Source organism: Podarcis liolepis (genome assembly GCF_965112155.1).
Source record: "Podarcis liolepis genome assembly, chromosome: 17".
NCBI classification, from domain to species: domain Eukaryota; kingdom Metazoa; phylum Chordata; class Lepidosauria; order Squamata; family Lacertidae; genus Podarcis; species Podarcis liolepis.
Genome location: NC_139571.1, coordinates 8,855,262 through 8,874,446, shown reverse-complemented (window position 1 = coordinate 8,874,446; position 19,185 = coordinate 8,855,262). Strand labels below are relative to the sequence as shown.

Here is a 19,185-nt window from a genome sequence, read left to right as displayed (position 1 = left end):
TTAAAGAGGGCTTAGATTTTCAAAAGTAGATTTTCAAAAGTATTCATGCCAGGCAAGAAGGCTAGCTGCTTAAGAAAACACTGGCACTGTTTTCCTAGACAAGGGGCCCCTTTTGATTTATAGCAGAAAACAATTCTCAAAGTCATAAAAGCTGAAATTACAGACTAAAAGCAGGACATTGACCCTACATGTTACAGAAGATAAAAAAGCAGAGATAAACATAATTAGGAATGGGCAAATAGTAAAATGATACCATGGGCCTCTTAAACCTTGAGCTGTATTTTCTAAGGCCAGAGGCAAATGGGAGAAAAAAAAACATCTAGCTGACAGAGAAAGAGAGGCTTTTTGGGAAGTCTTTTTAAAGCATCTAGCTGGGAAGTCTTTTTAAAGCTGTTTCTTCCTTAAACAGATAATGGGAAAAGCAGCTTGCTGAAGGGGAGGAGGCTTCTTCTGAAACTGTTTTAAACTGAGTCCTTTTCTTTCTTTCTCTCTCTACTTTAAAAAGGCCTTATTCCTTTTAAGAGGCTATCTGTGTTGTGTATTAAATATGTTGGCTTAAATGTAATTATGCAAAGGATTTAACAAATGCTAGAAGAGTTGTATTTATCTTGAAATTAAGTCAGCCACCAGTCCAGCCTCTTGCCAGACAAGAAGACGCCATCAAATGCTGTCCTGATATATTAGCTGCCAGACATTTGTTTAGAAACCTTCAAATGAAGGATATCTTTCAATGTTGATGTGAAACTCAAGATCCTTGACATATGTTTAAGATAAAAATTTAAGATTAACCATTTGTTTTAGAAGGCAATAGGGCAGGGAGGGCAAGAGGTGAGCTGGTAATTAAGATTCCTTGTTGAGACACATGTAAGATATATTACTACTTATTTGTCATTTATAGATGTAACAATATATAGCTGTTTGTCTTCCATATAAGGACAGAAGGATATGGGTGTATCTTTTTGTGATTGGTTCTAGCAATCAGCCAATAGGAAATCCAACCAGGCTGATTGGACAGAGGCAGCCACAGGAGGAGCAAAGGGGGCTGGATTAAGGGAATATAAGTGCTGGCCATAATGGCAGGAGGCCAGGCCAGAGCTTGGTAACCATATACCACTGTGCCTCTCATTTATTTGTCTGACAAATAAATAATTGTTTTAAATTCTCTATTGCTGCGTTGAATATTTCATTCCAGCTAAGCGTTAACCACAAGCAGGGTGCTACATTTTATGGTGCCCTGTGACTCGGATAAGTGGTCTGCTGGAACGCAGCCCCTTCGCTCTACTGAGCAGGGTACAAGAGAGAGGATCTCTAAACTGCTTACCCAAGCGCGCACTGGTAAATTTTTCCAGGGGGAACGCAGAAGTCTCGTCTGTCTGATACCCTGCTCACTGGCGGCGACGGACCGGGGGGAAACGGAACCAACCAGGGGTAAGTGCACAAAGGGATTTTTGGCCCTCCAATTAATTGGGAGGAAGAGAAGTCTTGATCAAACTTCTGCGTCTCAGTAAGTGGGAACTGAGTACGCTAGGTGGTTGGGTATATCAGATGGTGGTCTGGTGGGGGAAAAGGGGAAGTTGGGAGGTAGTGTGTGGTGAAGTATCCAGCGCATTGTATGTGTGAGAAAGTACAGAGCAATCTGTAGCTGACCTGAGTGTGGAGTGGGTAGTACTTCGGTTCCCAGTGAGGCGACTCCATCTGGGCAAGAAACCCCACGAAGCGTGTGTGTGAGTGACTGAGTGGATACTTCACAGGGCCATACAATGGGAGTTGGGGGTTCAAAGGGGGGAAATACACCTCTTGAATGTATGTTAAATAATTTTAAGAAAGCCTTCTCAGGGGCATATGGAGTCAAAATGACGCCAGAGCGCTTGAGAACGTTATGTGAATTAGAGTGGCCGAAGCAAAATACTGAATGGCCATCTCAAGGAACCTTTGATATAAATTTAGTAAGCAAACTTTGGTCTAACATCGCCAAAGAAATTGGAGGGTGCCCAGAACAATTTTCATATATAGATTCCTGGCTGAGCACATTAAATAAAAATCCTCCATGGATAAGGGAATGCAAAGTCCAACGATGCAAATTATTGGCTGTAAAAGCCGAAGCCAGGAAAGGAATTTTGCCAAATAAACTCAAACCCATTTTTGAGGGACCAGAGGAAGAGCTGCTTCCACCTCCACCTTATGCTCCACATCGAAGGGAGCCTAATCCAAACCCTCCACCAGTTGTAACCCCAAGGCAAGAAAGTGGAATGAATAATGGGGCTGGAGTCACAGAACTTGATTCCTTGATAGATTATGATAAATATCTTCAGGAGGCATTGGAGGCCTATAATAAAGCCCAAGCAGAAGTGGTTATTCCATCTGTGAGTCCCAGTAGAACTCCATCTACAGTCTCTTTTAGTGAAACAACTGATTGCCTACCCCAAACTCCTGTACATCCAAATCCTAGAGAATTATTACAGAAGTTACAGGGAGACCTTAATCGGTCAGCAAGCAATACAGCCAGGCGTATAAAGCTGCTAAAAGAACGCCTTGGGACAAATACCATCCCCTATGATTTAAGGCCCCTAGAGCAAAGCGAAGAGAAAGATCACGTAGTAGCCCCTCTCAGAAGAGTATTTGATGCACTTGAGGAGCCTGTGCTGGTTAACGGGCTACCTGGACCAAGGCCACCTCGAACTTCGACCCTGCAATATATTCCATTCACGACTACAGATCTGATGAATTGGAAAACACACACCCCATCTTTCGCAGAAAAACCTCAGGCTATGATGGACTTGGTGACTTCAATAATAAATACTCATAGTCCTACTTGGACAGATTGCCGCCAGCTCCTGAATACTCTGTTCACCACTGAGGAAAGGAGAGACATAATTGAAAAGGCACAGATATATTTGCGTGAGCAGGCCAGAGTGGGAAATATTTTTAATATTGACCGTCATCTCCAAGACAACTTTCCCTTGGAAGATCCTAATTGGGATCCAAACAATGTAATTCACCTGGCCAGACTTACCACCTACCGCCAGACGCTTGTGCAAGGTATCCGCAGGGCATGCCAGAAGCCCACTAATATGTCTAAAGTCTCAGAAGTAGAACAGAAACCAAATGAGAGTCCAGGAGACTTTTTAGAGAGGCTGCAAGAAGCCTATCGTATATGGACTCCTTTTGACCCTGAAGCCCCTGAAAACAGCAGAATGATTACTGCTACATTTGTGGCCCAGTGCGCTTCTGACATTCGTAAGAAAATTCAGAAATCAGAAGGATGGGAAGGGATGCTGATGAGCCAAATTATGGCCATTGCACGCCGAGTTTATCGGAATAGGGATGAGGCTGAGAAACAAGAGAAGAAGAAGTGGCAGAAGGAAAAGATGGTAATGCTAGCCACAGCAGTGAAGCAAGACTACCGCCCCTTAAATGGAGGAAGAGGGCGGGGAAGGAATCCACCACTGGGAAGGAATCAATGTGCAAATTGCAAGAAGGAGGGTCATTGGAAGCGGGAGTGTCCTGAACCCCTGAGGTTGGAAGAAGTACGCCCAGGCCCAGGCCCAGGCCCAGGCTCCGGCCCAAGAAACCAGGGACGGGGACGGGGAATGATCCGAGATGGAAGATATCAGAGACCTGGACAAGGACGGAGTAGGGACAATGTCATTGGACTGGCAGAGGAGGATTTTACCCAAGACTAGGAACGACCGGACTCCATAAAGTTAGGCTTCCAGGAGCCCACGGTCACGATTCAATTAGGAAGCCATTTAATAGACTTTATGATTGATACTGGGGCTGAATACTCAGTACTCCCAGAACTATTGCAGAAAAAGGCATCCAAAAGTGTAGTCATTAAAAGTGCCACTGGTCAGTCAGCTAAGAGGTCTTTCCTCCAACCTTTGGAATGCCAGATTGGGGGACATCGTTTAACCCATCAGTTTTTGTATATACCTGAGTGTCCAATACCTCTCTTAGGTAGAGATATGCTGTCCAAATTGCAGGCCCAAATCACCTTCACTCCTCGAGGTCCAGAAATGAAATTGCCATCAAAGGCAGCAGGAATAATTTCCCTCTCAGTACCTAAGGAACAATCATGGCGCCTAATGTCAGCCCTGCAAGTCCAACCTACATTGGATACAGAGTTAAACAAGCTCCTCCAAACTCTACAGGTGCCACCAGGAGTATGGGCCGAAAATAGCCCACCAGGAATGGCCAAGAATATAGCTCCAATTGTAGTAACCTTAAAACCTATGGCTACCCCTGTATCTGTAAAGCAATATCCTTTACCCCGGCGAGCAGCAGAGGGCATCCAGAAACATTTGGACCGCCTATTAAAATATGGTCTGCTTAAGCCCTGCCAATCAGAATGGAACACACCCCTTTTGCCTGTTCGAAAACCTGGGACAGATGAATACAGGCCAGTGCAGGACTTGAGGCTCGTAAACCAGGCTATCGAGACCTTGCACCCAAATGTACCAAACCCATACACCCTGCTGAGTTTGATCCCACCAGAAGCAACATTTTTTACTGTATTGGACTTGAAAGATGCATTCTTCTGTTGCCGGCTGGCACCACAGAGCCAACCTATATTTGCCTTCCAGTGGGAAGACCCTTTAACAGGAACAAAAGGCCAGCTAACTTGGACAAGATTGCCCCAGGGATTCAAAAATTCCCCAACTTTATTTGGCACTGCCTTGGCGAAGGATCTAACAAGTTACCCCTCAATACCTGGAGAAAAGGTGGTTCTGCAATATGTAGATGACCTTATACTAGCAGCAAAGGATTTTGAGACCTGTAAAGAAGGTACAGAGGAACTGCTCCACTTGCTCTGGCAAGCTGGCTACCGAGTTTCCCAGAAAAAGGCACAGTTATGTTTAGAAAAGGTCAAATATTTGGGCTTTGACATCTCACACCAACAACGAGCATTGAGGCCAGAGAGGAAAGAAGCTATTTGCCTTATCAAGGAACCTACCACAAGGAAACAACTCAGAGGATTCCTGGGAACAGCAGGGTTTTGTAGACTATGGATACCTGATTTCAGCAGTCTGGCCAAGCCCTTACATGAAAGCACTCGAGGTGCAGAAAAGGACCCATTCGTATGGGGACCTGAGCAGCAACAAGCCTTTTTAGTTATCAAACAACGACTTATGGAGGCCCCAGCCCTTGGACTGCCTAATTCGGAAAAACCCTTTCAGCTGTATGTACATGAACAGAATGGGATTGCAGCGGCAGTCCTGACCCAGAGATTAGGAAGTTGGAATCGTCCAGTAGCTTATTTGTCAAAACAATTGGACTCAGTAGCAAAAGGATGGCCTCCATGCCTAAGGGCAGTAGCGGCCACTGCCAGCCTTGTCAAAGAAGCTGATAAATTTACCTTCGGCCAGACGATGTATGTGAATGTACCTCATGCTGTTCTGACACTCATGGAATATAAGGGTAGTTATTGGCTAACGAACCCAAGGATGGCTAGGTACCAAGGCCTATTGTGTGAAAATCCCAGGATTCATCTACGAGTAGTGAATATGCTCAATCCAGCGACTTTGCTGCCCCTACCAGAGGTAGATGATGAAGAATCACATGATTGTCTCCAAATAATGGATGAAGTTTATTCCAGTAGACCCGATCTGAAAGATGAACCATTGAAAAATCCAGATGTTGTATATTATACTGATGGTAGCAGTTACCTGCATGAAGGTGCCAGACGAGCAGGATATGCTGTGGTCACCAATGAGGAAGTTGTGGAAGCTGAAGCTTTGCCTGCTGGCACCTCAGCACAAAAAGCTGAACTTATAGGTTTAACTAGAGCTCTGCAATTGGCAGCCGGATGTAAGGCAAACATCTATACTGATTCTAAATATGCCTTCTTAACCCTGCATGCACATGGTGCTCTATGGAAAGAAAGAGGTCTAATAGGAGCCCACGGGAAGGCCTTGAAATATGGACCTGAAGTAGAAATCCTGTTAGAAGCAGTATGGGCTCCAGAACAGATTGCTGTAATGCACTGCAAAGGTCATGGACGAGGAAGGGATCCAATAACCAGAGGAAATCATGCTGCTGACAAAGCAGCTCGAGAGGCAGCCCAAAAGCCTGTGGGAGGATTTATAGCAGCCCTCATACCAGAGGTAGTTCCAGAAGAAGTTAAACCTCACTATACCCCAGAAGAGAGGAAGTGGGCTGAACAGGAAGGAGCAGTTGTGAAGGACGGTTGGATGATCCTGCCAGACAATAGGATTTATGTACCTCATCATCTAGCAGGCACAATTGTAAGAAATTATCATGAATCTACTCACCTTGGCGGTACTGCAACCAGAGAAAGTCTCAGTCGGAAGTTGTATATTATTAACCTATCACAATTAGCAACTTGCATTTCACAGAAATGTGTTCTTTGTGCTAAAAACAATCCCAGGCAGGGACCGGTACAACCCCCTGGAATCCAACATGTGGGATATGTCCCCATGGAAAGCCTAATTGTGGACTTCACAGAACTGGTCCCTTCTAAGGGATTCAAGTATCTCCTTGTGTTTGTAGATACTCTTACCGGATGGGTTGAAGCTTTTCCCACCCGAACTGAAAAGGCACGAGAGGTAACTAAGAGACTCCTCACTGAATTGATCCCGAGGTTTGGATTACCTAGATGCATTGGAAGTGACAATGGGCCAGCGTTCATTGATCAAGTAGTACAAGAAGTATGTCGAGTCCTACAAGTGAAATGGAGACTGCATGCAGCCTATAGGCCTCAGAGTTCAGGGAAAACTGAAAGAATGAATCGGACTCTGAAAACCCAATTGGCAAAATTAACCCAGGAAACGGGATTGGGATGGGTAGATGTGTTACCCATAACACTGTTTCGTGTTCGGTGTGCACCCACAAAAAGACTTAAGTTGTCACCTTTTGAGCTCCTGTATGGGAGACCGCCCTCCTTTGTTCAGGATATTCCAGCTGATCTTAAACAAATAGGAGACCATGTGACACAGGGACAAGTGCAATCTCTCTCCCGTGTTTTTGTTTCTCTTAACAGGTGGGTCCTCGAGCGCACGCCGTGCAGCATTGCCGAGCCGATTCATCAGTTCCAGGCTGGCGATAGCGTATGGGTGAAAGAGTGGAAACGTGATCCACTTGCACCTAAGTGGCGTGGACCTTACACCGTCTTGCTCTCTACTCCAACAGCGGTGAAGGTAGCTGAGGTGACCCCCTGGATTCATCACTCCCGTTTGAAGAAGTCCGAAGGCAGTTGGACGTGCAAAGGTGACCCCTCTAATCCTCTTAAACTGACTCTCTCCAAAAACCCCTGTATCTAGCCCTACCGGGAACGGGCTAGGTCACGGGCAACATTAGACGACCGGCCTGCTGCAGCCACAACCTGGAAGCTGGCTGACCTGCGCACGCCTGAAGCTTGAGGAGCATCTGAACCAGCGATTGTGAAAGGAAAGATTCTCTTATACAATTAATTGACTGCCCACCCCCTTGTGGAACAATTATCAGAGATATTACTCATTGGGGATCCTCGGGATATATGTTTTGGTCTTGGTGGTTCCCCATTTCTGTCACTGGGGGAATTATATTGGGACTAATATTTATTTGCTATCACTATAAGGTAATCTTTTGTGGAAGGAATGCATATGCTAGACATCAACATGATTCTATTATTAATCCTGATCCCTTGGGAAGGGGAAGGGTCCTTGAATCTGGCCAAATTGACTAAATATGGATTCCACCATGACCACAATATGTGGGTAGGTTTAGCTGAAATGGTAGCCAATGTTGCAAATAGGACCAATTGCCTTGTTTGCTCTATTGGGCCAGATGATTCAGAGGGAGGTATGCCCTTATTACCGATACCATTAGATGCCATTGGTATGGTAAGCGAAATACCACACCAGACAGAAGTACAGAATTTTCCCGGATGGAACTCAACTAAACCATTACGAGTTATACCTGTACAAGGGGAATTCTGTGTACATAAATCATCAGATGCAGCTGATTCTACCATGATAGGCTCTTCTCATTGTCACTATACTTGGGATAATATTAAGAATACCTGGGCACACGATACTACCTATCGAACTCGGGATGCCTTGCCCTGTGCACCTCCTTTTATTCATGCATGGAAAGTGGTATGGAACATAACTGTGACAGAAAAAGGCAATCTAACATACTGCACTGTGAACTCTCTACCTCTTTTGCTATTTCGCCTTCTGTACTCCACGTACCAAAGACCTCAGACCCGATGGTTGTGGTGGATATGTGGAGAATGGGCATACAAGAAACTCCCCTCCAAATGGAGTGGGACTTGTTTCCTGGGATGGGTATTGCCGCCAATGTGGATTATGCCCACTAATTTGCCCAAGCGTACACGAAGAAACGCTGATATTTCTCATATAGCAGGAGGAAGTACCCAAAGTTGGAGCGGTACTGATGATTGGCCACCAGAGCGCATTATAGCCTATTATGATCCTGCCTCCTGGAATCCTGGTGAGCTCATACAAGGGGCACGGGATCCTATTTATAATCTAAACAGAATAATTCGATTGCAAGCAGTAGTGGAACTTGTAACCAATGCAACGGCCCGGAGTTTGAGACTTATTGCACAACAATTGGATGAAAGTAGAGCCGCCATTTTGCAGCTGAAAATGGGAATGGATTATGTACTTGCCAAGCAGGGAGGCCTATGTGGAGTCTTGAACTTGACAGGGAATGCCTGTTGCTTTAACATTTCAGATAATGGTGAGGCAATCCGTGTGTTGGCCACAAAGATGGAGAATATAGCACATGTCCCAGTACAAACATGGGAAGGATGGGATATGGGATGGCTCACCAATTGGTTACCTAATGTCACAGGACTCAAAGGGATACTATTGTCTTGCTTGTTTTTCTTGACAGTAGTGGTAATGGTTTTATGTATGATGCCATGTATCATTTCATGTTTTAGAAGTACAATTAGCAAGATGGTTTCAAATGAAACTCTACCTCATATCATGGCCCTATACAGAGCTTTACCTCAGGAATATGATGAAGGTCAAGCTATCAAGGACACTTGGGACGAAGGTCCTTGAGCTTGAAAGGGGGGAATGAGGCATCAGGCATAAGCCTGCATTTTATTAATGTTTGATCAGGACTTGTATATTAAAGAGGGCTTAGATTTTCAAAAGTAGATTTTCAAAAGTATTCATGCCAGGCAAGAAGGCTAGCTGCTTAAGAAAACACTGGCACTGTTTTCCTAGACAAGGGGCCCCTTTTGATTTATAGCAGAAAACAATTCTCAAAGTCATAAAAGCTGAAATTACAGACTAAAAGCAGGACATTGACCCTACATGTTACAGAAGATAAAAAAGCAGAGATAAACATAATTAGGAATGGGCAAATAGTAAAATGATACCATGGGCCTCTTAAACCTTGAGCTGTATTTTCTAAGGCCAGAGGCAAATGGGAGAAAAAAAAACATCTAGCTGACAGAGAAAGAGAGGCTTTTTGGGAAGTCTTTTTAAAGCATCTAGCTGGGAAGTCTTTTTAAAGCTGTTTCTTCCTTAAACAGATAATGGGAAAAGCAGCTTGCTGAAGGGGAGGAGGCTTCTTCTGAAACTGTTTTAAACTGAGTCCTTTTCTTTCTTTCTCTCTCTACTTTAAAAAGGCCTTATTCCTTTTAAGAGGCTATCTGTGTTGTGTATTAAATATGTTGGCTTAAATGTAATTATGCAAAGGATTTAACAAATGCTAGAAGAGTTGTATTTATCTTGAAATTAAGTCAGCCACCAGTCCAGCCTCTTGCCAGACAAGAAGACGCCATCAAATGCTGTCCTGATATATTAGCTGCCAGACATTTGTTTAGAAACCTTCAAATGAAGGATATCTTTCAATGTTGATGTGAAACTCAAGATCCTTGACATATGTTTAAGATAAAAATTTAAGATTAACCATTTGTTTTAGAAGGCAATAGGGCAGGGAGGGCAAGAGGTGAGCTGGTAATTAAGATTCCTTGTTGAGACACATGTAAGATATATTACTACTTATTTGTCATTTATAGATGTAACAATATATAGCTGTTTGTCTTCCATATAAGGACAGAAGGATATGGGTGTATCTTTTTGTGATTGGTTCTAGCAATCAGCCAATAGGAAATCCAACCAGGCTGATTGGACAGAGGCAGCCACAGGAGGAGCAAAGGGGGCTGGATTAAGGGAATATAAGTGCTGGCCATAATGGCAGGAGGCCAGGCCAGAGCTTGGTAACCATATACCACTGTGCCTCTCATTTATTTGTCTGACAAATAAATAATTGTTTTAAATTCTCTATTGCTGCGTTGAATATTTCATTCCAGCTAAGCGTTAACCACAAGCAGGGTGCTACATGTGTGCAAGGGGGATAAAAAAAGAGATAGGAAAAAGGGGTTAGAGATGACAATAGGGCCGGTGGGTGTATGTGTGCACACACGCACAAAGGGAGTTGCACCACAGCAGAGAGGAGAGGAGATGGCATGGAAATGGGGGATGATCTGTGTGAAAGGGATTGTTGAGAAAAGCAGGAAGTAATTGTATGGGGTTGAAGAGGAAAGCTGGGGCACGAAAGGGCCTGAAGGGGGTGGTGGCTTAATAGTTGGACTTACTAGATGTACTTCGTGGGAGGAGGAAGATGCAGGAAGTTACCATGGGGGGGTGACTTCTGTGTGAAAGGGGGGTCTCACAAAAGAAGGCATGGACATGTGGTGCAGGTGAAAACTAGGGTGCAAAGCAGCACTGCAGAATACAAGAGAGAAGTGGCTTCAGAAAGTAGGTTGGGAAGAGGAAGAAGAAGAAGAAGAAGAAGAAGAAGAAGAGGAGGAGGAGGAGTTTGGATTTGATATCCCGCTTTATCACAATAATAATAATAATAATAATAATAATAATAATAATAATAATAATAATTTATTATTTGTACCCCGCCCATCTGGCTGGGTTTCCCCAGCCACTCTGGGCGGCTTCCAACAAAGATGAAAAATACACTAAAATGTCACATATTAAAAACTTCCCTGAACAGGGCTGCCTTCAGATGTCTTCTGAATGTCAGGTAGTTGTTTATCGCTTTGACATCTGACGGCAGGGTGTTCCACAGGGAGGGCGCCACTACCGAGAAGGCCCTCTGCCTGGTTCCCTGTAACTTGGCCTCTCGCAGTGAGGGAACCGCCAGAAGGCCCTCGGAGCTGGACCTCAGTGTCCGGGCAGAACGATGGGGGAGGAGACGCTCCTTCAGATATACTGGACCGAGGCCGTTTAGAGCTTTAAAGGTCAGCACCAACACTACCCGAAGGAGTCTCAAAGCAGCTAACGTTCTCATTTCCCTTCCTCCCCCACAACAAACACTCTGTGAGGTGAGTGAGGCAGAGAGACTTCAGAGAAGTGTGACCAGCCCAAGGTCACCCAGCAGCTGCATGTGGAGGAGCGGGGAATCGAATCCGGTTCACCAGATTATGAGTCTACCGCTCTTAACCACTACACCACACTGGAAGGTGACATGAGCTTCGCAGTTGCATGGGGTGGGAAGGAGAAACTCGGGGGGTGGGGCGTGTTAATGTGAGCAGAGATGGCAGGGGAGTAGAGTGAGCAAAGGCGCAGTCCCTATTTTTACAACAGTTTCACAAAATGCCACATCCGTGTGAGCCACGCATGAAAGCCATCTGCACTTACACAAACCCTTTGTTCTGAGCAACTTGTGTCCACGAAAGTATTGATAAGGTGTCAATCACCTACGTGGAAGAAGAGAGAGAGAGAGAGAGAGGTGTGTGGTCAGCAACATTGGACTTAATCCATGGGTACTTGATTATTGACTTTAAACATTAATATTCCACCATGTTTTGTAGAGCCAAGGCAGCTTTTGTTGAAATGTCAAAAAGCAGAGCCGGTAATACAATATACAACAAAACAATAAAACCCAATGAATTAAACAGAAATTCAAGTCCATCCCAGAGACATCCCAGTCCCCAGTGCCCAGCCAGGGCATGAAGAGCCAGCCAGAGAGATGGGGAAAATGGCACAAGATGAAGAGAGCTTTACTAAGTAGCCTGGGCTCAGGGAATGCCACTTTGCAGCTGGTTGTCCAGTTCTGGATTTCTTTTTAGAAACACTTCTAAAGCCTTTACAATACAGAAAATAACTGAAAGGAAGAACACGATCTAATTGTTAATTGCTGTAATGCATCACATTGTACTGTTAACATTATTTAGCTGACATCTTGCATAAACGCCAATGAAATTAGTCTATGTTTCCAGAATGTTTGCATATAAATTAAGCCTTTCCTGTTACCTTGACTATAATTACTTAAGGTACAATTGTTCCATTTTAATTTAACCGAAAACATTCCGATAAGGCTACTTAGGAGATGTCATGTTTGCTGTATTTGGGGTGGGGTGGAAGTAAGAGCTGCTTTAATTCCAGGGTTGCCATAGGTCCTCTTTTTCCAAGACATGCCCTCTTTTTCATGATGAGAATCATCATAGAAGTCTATAGTTAAAAGGAGAAGTTGGCAAATGTGTCCTCTTTGTTGCTCTTCAAAATATGGCAACCCTAATCCGCACACATATAAATACACTCAGAGACTATCAAGATGAAGGACAATGTCGGTTTGCTCAGTTTCCAGGTGCCCCTTAAATAATAATTTCCAGAATAGTAGCAAACTGTTCCCCGCGGAGAGGGATTGACTGTTTAACCACTTTGAGAACTGTAGCTCTGTGTGGGGAATAAGGGGGTCTCCTAACAACTCTCAGCACCCTTAACAAACTACAGTTTCCAGGAGTCTCTGGGGGAAGCCATGACTTATTAAAGTGGTTTCATACTTTTAAAAGCATTTGGGGCCACTGTTGTTTCCATGATTGCTACTGAGAACTGATGCAGCACAGTGACTCAGTGTGTGAGAAGGGAATCCCCCACTTCAAATTCTACCTCTGACTCAGCCATGAATTCACAGGGCAAGCAATCAGCCTTAGCTCTCAACACTATTGACAAGTCTTACAGGGCTGTTTCAAGAATTGCTAAGATAATGTGTGTGGAGTGCTTAAAATGTTTAAGAAAGTAACTATATAAAGGGGCACAATCCAACCAAAATTAACCACTTTTAAGTCCCGTTTGAGAAAGTTAAACACATACTGAAATCTCTTGCTTAGATATTAAGAATGCTCGATTCTGGCTGGATTGTATTGTTATTCCTGTATTAGTTCATTATTTTGGTACTTCATGTACTGTATCTGCAATGGGTGCCCCCTCTTTTCAGAATCTATGGCTCTACAGTGCCCCTTGCTCTTAAAAAGTTGTTGCAACTCTGGGGCTGAAATCCAGCTGCGACAAGGATTCTGGAAGAACTGCAAGAATAGGGCCAGACTTGCAGCATCAGCGATCCAAGGAGTTGGCTAAGACAGTGGGCATCAAAAGAGATGATGTAAGCAGGGCATCTGACTCTCAACTGCTTGCCATCAAACCCAACACTCTGTACCTTGCTGGCTTCTGTTACAAAAACTTCTTTCTCAAAAGCAATCGGGAAAAGGTTGAGTAGGAATCTATTTTAGGTCAAATTAGGCATGATGAGACTGCCAAATTTGTCTACTAACAGAACTGCCCCAGTCACATTTAAAACAGAAGGTACGCAGGCCCCAAAAACCAGTGTGGTGCAGTGTTTAAAATGCTAATAATAATAATAATAATAATAATAATAATAATAATAATAATAATTTATTTATATGCCCCCCATCTGGCTGGGTTTCCCCAGCCACTCTGGGCGGCTCCCAACAGAATATTATTATTATTATTATTATTATTATTATTATTATTATTATTAATGTGATAAAGCATCAAACATTAAAAACTTCCATAAACATTAGCTAAGACTAGAAACATCAGTTAAGACTAGCAATGGGGACATCCATAGGTTTAATCCCCTACTTGGCCATAAAGCTCCTTGGATGACTTTGGGCCAACCTCACAGGGCTATTGATAAATATGTGGTTGGGGCGTTCTTTGTACACCAGCCCAAGCTCATTGGGCTGACAATGAGCCCAAGGAGGAGACAACTTGGTTTTTCTCCACTCAGAAAAATTCAGCTGGCCAGCAATCTACAGATGCCACGCCAGTAGAGAAGGAAGACCCCTTCACACCCTATAGTAATTTCTTATGTGTTTGACAGTAGTTGTTCTGTTATTTTACCAAAAAAGGTTTGTGCGGCTGAGGGAGGCTGAACTCTCCCCTGCCTTGCTTCAGGCATTTTTCTCCATACTCATCTCCACAGCTGCGAGGAGAGAGGCTTCAACTCCCCTCTTCGATGTGTCCCTTTTAATGTTAATATTAGACCTTTGCCTGCTTCCTTCATTTTGTACGCGAGCAAACCAAGTTTGGATTGAGTTCCATGTGGAAGAGAGGGCTGGCTCAAGACGTTTTGGTGCCTGAGGTGAAGGACAAAATGGCGTCCTCCCCCAGGGCACCATCTTGTCCACAGAAGCCAGCTGGACTGGTAGTTGCCTCTTACTCCAACACTGGTGAAAGGACAATGTCTCCCAGTGCACTTGAGGGCCTCAAGCTAGTGTAGCTGGTCCAGGGCAGGCCAAGTGACACTCAAGCTCTGGCTGCTACCTCTACCTCAACATCTGCTTCCCTCTCTCTCATTGTAGGGCCGGCCCTGGTATAAGATAAGCTACATTAGGACATCTAAATTGGATGACCATCATACCTGCCTACACTTCTCCTTCTATGATCCTTCCACTCATTTCACTCAATCTTTCCACACTTTTCTCTGCAGCCAGGCAAACATTTAGCTAAGAATGGAAACCTTGCGCTAGCATATTAAAATAAACCTTTGGCTTAAAGGAAACCCTTTGCAGCAAGATTGCACGTGTTACGGGCTTCCGCCTCTAGAACATGCCCACTGCAACTCGCCTGCGTGGTTCGGCTGCTGCATTTCATATCCTGTTGTGGGCAAGCGCCTGCTTGCTTTCTGGCCTACTGAGCAGAGAGAGGGAGGTCAGGGAATGTTGTTTACATGCTGTCAGGCAGCTCCCAAAGCTTTGGTGTGAATACAGCAGCTCCCTCCTTCAGAGGCAATGCTGCGCTCAGGGTGATTTTGCACTGAGGCTGACTCCTCAAGAAGTTTTGCTTCCTCAGAGATTGTGAATGATTACGCAGCTGCTTGGAATGTGGGCAGCAGATACAGTAAATGAGAATATCTGCCTGCCTGGAAGGTCTGGTAGACACACCTGTACGGAAGACTCAAGCAGTGGTTTAAACCACAAGTTCCTTCTTCCTTATGTATGTTCCCTTTTGTAAAAAGGTGCTCAGAACTCATTCCCACAACACTTGGGGGACGCCACCTCCCTCTTTCTCTTCTGGCTCCACCCTTGAGGCATCAGACATGGCCAGTACCTGCCCCCTGGCTGGCAAAGCTGCCATCTTCTGCCCCATAGAACATGCTTGTCTTGAGGTCAAAGCTTCAAGTGACGTCGAAACTCTAGTTAATAATAATTTATAACAACAACAACAACTTATTATTTATACCCCGCCCATCTGGCTGGGTTTCCACAGCCACTCTGGGCAGCTTCCAACCGAATATTAAAAACAATACAGCATCAGACATGAAAAACTTCCCTAAACATGGCCGCCTTCAGTTGTCTTTTAAAAGTAACATAGTTGTTTATTGCCTTGACATCTGATGGGAGGGCGTTCCACAGGGCAGGCGCCACCACCGAGAAGGCCCTCTGCCTGGTTCCCTGTAACCTCACTTCTCGCAGCGAGGGAACCGCCAGAAGGCCCTTGGCGCTGGACCTCAGTGTCCGGGCTGGATGATGGGGGTGGAGACGCTCCTTCAGGTATACAGGACCGAGACTCAATGCAGATGTGACTGCAGGTGTTGTTGCAAACAAGGAAGCGGTCATGACCTCTGAACTTGGGCTTATTCTTAAAGATAATTTGTTCCCTAATATAAATCACTTATTTGTTATCAAAACCACAAAGCATGGCAAATGATCATTATTGGTAAATACGGATAAATAGCACGTTTCCATTATTTTGGCTGTTTCCTGACAGTTGCACTCACTGAGCACTGCAGCACCAGCTGCTAAGGGATTTTTGACAGAGTCTTAAGTGGGGCTCGGCTTGGGAATGGGGGTGTCAGCATTTCCTCAGGACTCCTGTACATTCAAGTGTTTTAAGAGGAATGGAATATTTTGGTGTTTGCTTGAAGAACCACAAAAAAGAACATGAGTTTTGGGCAGCTTGCATATCCATAGTTTTTCTGTGCAAGCATGTGATCTGTTTAGAGCATGCACATTTTATGTGTCATGTTACAGCTGATTAATATATTTACATGTATCAGTTTGCTAATATGTATTGCACATGGAGACTATTGGCTATTGTGGCTATGACACTTATTTTATAAAGCTACATTTTTGAGTTGCATATTATATGTATGAAACAGATTTGTATCACATTCACAGGCTACCTTGACTCCTTTGAAGACAATAACAAAGTGCCTACGAAAACTGTATTTTTGTGAAGAAGGCAGATGAAGCAATCAAACCTTTGCAAAATCCCTGACGTCAAACAAGTCGAAGACCTCAAACAAGTCACTCTTGCGCAGACCAAACTTCTCACAGCATGCAGCAAGGAAGGTTCGGATGTTCTTGAGGCACAGGAACTGGAAGGAGAGCACAGAGAAGGAACATAAGCTGAGAATGAGACTCAGCAACACGACCACCATGGCTCAACATAGTGCAAAACATGCAGCGCATTCAGTTCTATCACTGCCTTCTAGTTCCCCCTGGATTCTGCCAGGTTATCCCTAACTCTAAGCAAAGCTGCCAAGGGGGTGTGTGACCAACAGCAGATCTACCTGCTCTAAGGGATTCCCCAGCCCTATTTTTATTCTTATTCTTACTATGATGTAACCAGTACCAACAGGTTTCCTTCTAGCACTTTGCATGCACATTAATCTGCTAGGTAAAGGTAAAGGGACCCCTGACCATTAGGTCCAGTCGTGGCCGACTCTGGGGTTGCGGCGCTCATCTCACTTTATTGGCCGAGGGAGCCGGCGTACAGCTTCTGGGTCATGTGGCCAGCATGACTAAGCCGCTTCTGGCGAACCAGAGCAGTGCATGGAAATGCCGTTTACTTTCTCGCCAGAGTGGTACCTATTTATCTACTTGCACTTTGATGTGCTTTCAAACTGCTAGGTTGGCAGGAGCCAACCATTAATCTGCAACATATTAAAAAAAACCATATATTTTTCTTTGTTTTAAACATCTTTATTGAAAGTCCAAAAAGTATATAATTATATGTGCACTAAACATGCTGATATGTAAATAAAAGAGAGAAAAAGAAAAAGAGAAACAAAACCCGTGTAGAATAGAAAATAAAGGGGGGAGGGAAGAAAACACAAAACTGTATATTTTACAAGCTTGTTATTGTACTTCACTAGATCTTAACCTATTACAGTATTTGTAAGAATGGATTCCAAATTTCACTGAATTTGTCCATGGCAAGCCTGCACATATGCAAGTCGTTCATATGTTGCAAGTTTGTATAAGTCTTCCATCCAATCGTAGAAGGGAGCTGTATATTTCAAATTATAACACTGAGACAAAAAATTTAAAGCAGGTGGCAATTAACACTTGTGAATTCCTAGGTGGAGCAATGGAGCAAAATTTAGCAGAAGAGTTGGGGTGAGGAGGAATGACCTTGCAGCAGTACAACCAGACGCCCCAGCTGCAACAAAACATGCCTCTCCTATATCAGTCTCCACACTCACAACAGGTGCTGTAACTCTCCAATGGTTTGACTTCGCTCCGAAAGGCACACTCCTCTGTTGTCTCCCAAGACAGACAGATGCCAACAAGTGCATACATGAACTCAGAAAGTTGAAAGGAGCAAGCCCCGTTTGAGTTGCACAATTGACTTCCCCATCCCACGTGGATGGGGACATACGACCATGTTTCCCCAACACGTTTACTTCCTGCCAAAAAGTGCTGAGTGGCATGGCTGGCTGGGATGGTGATGTGTTCATCACATTTTTCAACCGCAGTGAGATGGCTCATCGTCCCTTAAATATGGCCAGCTAGCAAAAGACCCATAAAGGTCAGAGTGGAAATTTCTAGCCCTTTCACCAGCCCCACTCAACACACCCCATGCAGCCACTTGCTGCCCCAGCTATACCAGCACAGATACCTTGAGGTAACTCTGCCCCATGTACCTTCCGTGAAAGGGGAAGTGGCATCAGGGGTGGCAAGGAGCTGCAGAGTTCTTCCACACTTCCATCAGAGACACTATTGCATCTATGGTAGAGTAAACAAGGCCCTACCTCCTGTTTCCCCACACAGATTATGAGGTAAAGTACATGTCTCTCCACACCTCAAGCAATCCTTGCCCTCCTCTCCCCTCTTGAACCCAGATCCTGAGGGAATTTGTGGGCAGAGCAAAGTGGGTTTGGACTCCCCACTTTAAAAAAAAAATAGAAGTAAAAACACAAGCAAATTATTATGAGTGATGAGTCTGCTGCATCATAATCTGAACTAGTACCAAGAACCACAATTCAAGAAGGACACTGACAAACTGGAACGTGTCCAGAGGAGGGCAACCAAAATGGTCAAAGGCCTGGAAACGATGCCTTATGAGGAACGGCTAAGGGAGCTGGGCATGTTTAGCCTGAAGAAGAGGAGGTTAAGGGGTGATATGATAGCCATGTTCAAATATATAAAAGGATGTCACATAGAGGAGGGAGAAAGGTTGTTTTCTGCTGCTCCAGAGAAGCGGACACGGAGCAATGGATCCAAACTACAAGAAAAAAGATTCTACCTAAACATTAGGAAGAACTTCCTGACAGTAAGAGCTGTTTGACAGTGGAATTTGCTGCCAAGGAGTGTGGTGGAGTCTCCTTCTTTGGAGGTCTTTAAGCAGAGGCTTGACAACCATATGTCAGGAGTGCTCTGATGGTGTTTCCTGCTTGGCAGGGGGTTGGACTCAATGGCCCTTGTGGTCTCTTCCAACTCTATGATTCTATGATTCTATGAACCAGATTACATTCCTTGTATGGGTTTAATCCTTTCACAGCTTTTTCTTGGAGGGGGCATTTAATGCCTAGTATTTCAGAATTCTAATATTGTGGGAGTATAATAATAATAATAATAATAATAATAATAATAATAATAATTTTTATTTATACCCCACCCTCCCCAGCCAAGACCGGGCTCAGGGCGGCTAACAC

At 44.3% G+C, this 19,185-nt stretch overlaps 1 protein-coding gene across 7 annotated transcripts in view; it reads right to left on the bottom strand.

The window, feature by feature from the left end:
* VAV1 (vav guanine nucleotide exchange factor 1) overlaps window positions 1-19,185 on the bottom strand; it is an 89,918-nt gene that overhangs the window by 53,841 nt on the left and 16,892 nt on the right. For 6 of the 7 annotated variants that reach the window (XR_014520779.1, XM_083482963.1, XM_083482959.1 and 3 more), the window contains exons 2-3: window positions 16,507-16,623; window positions 11,640-11,698 (exon numbers count right to left, since the gene is read on the bottom strand). Coding sequence is in view for 5 of the 7 variants with exons in the window: in XM_083482959.1 (XP_083339085.1) it covers window positions 11,640-11,698; window positions 16,507-16,623 (176 nt within the window). In the remaining 2 variants the exon portion in view is untranslated. Of the gene's footprint in view, window positions 1-11,639; window positions 11,699-14,870; window positions 14,915-16,506; window positions 16,624-19,185 lie in introns of those variants that run through there. The other variant, XM_083482961.1, reaches the window with a different exon arrangement.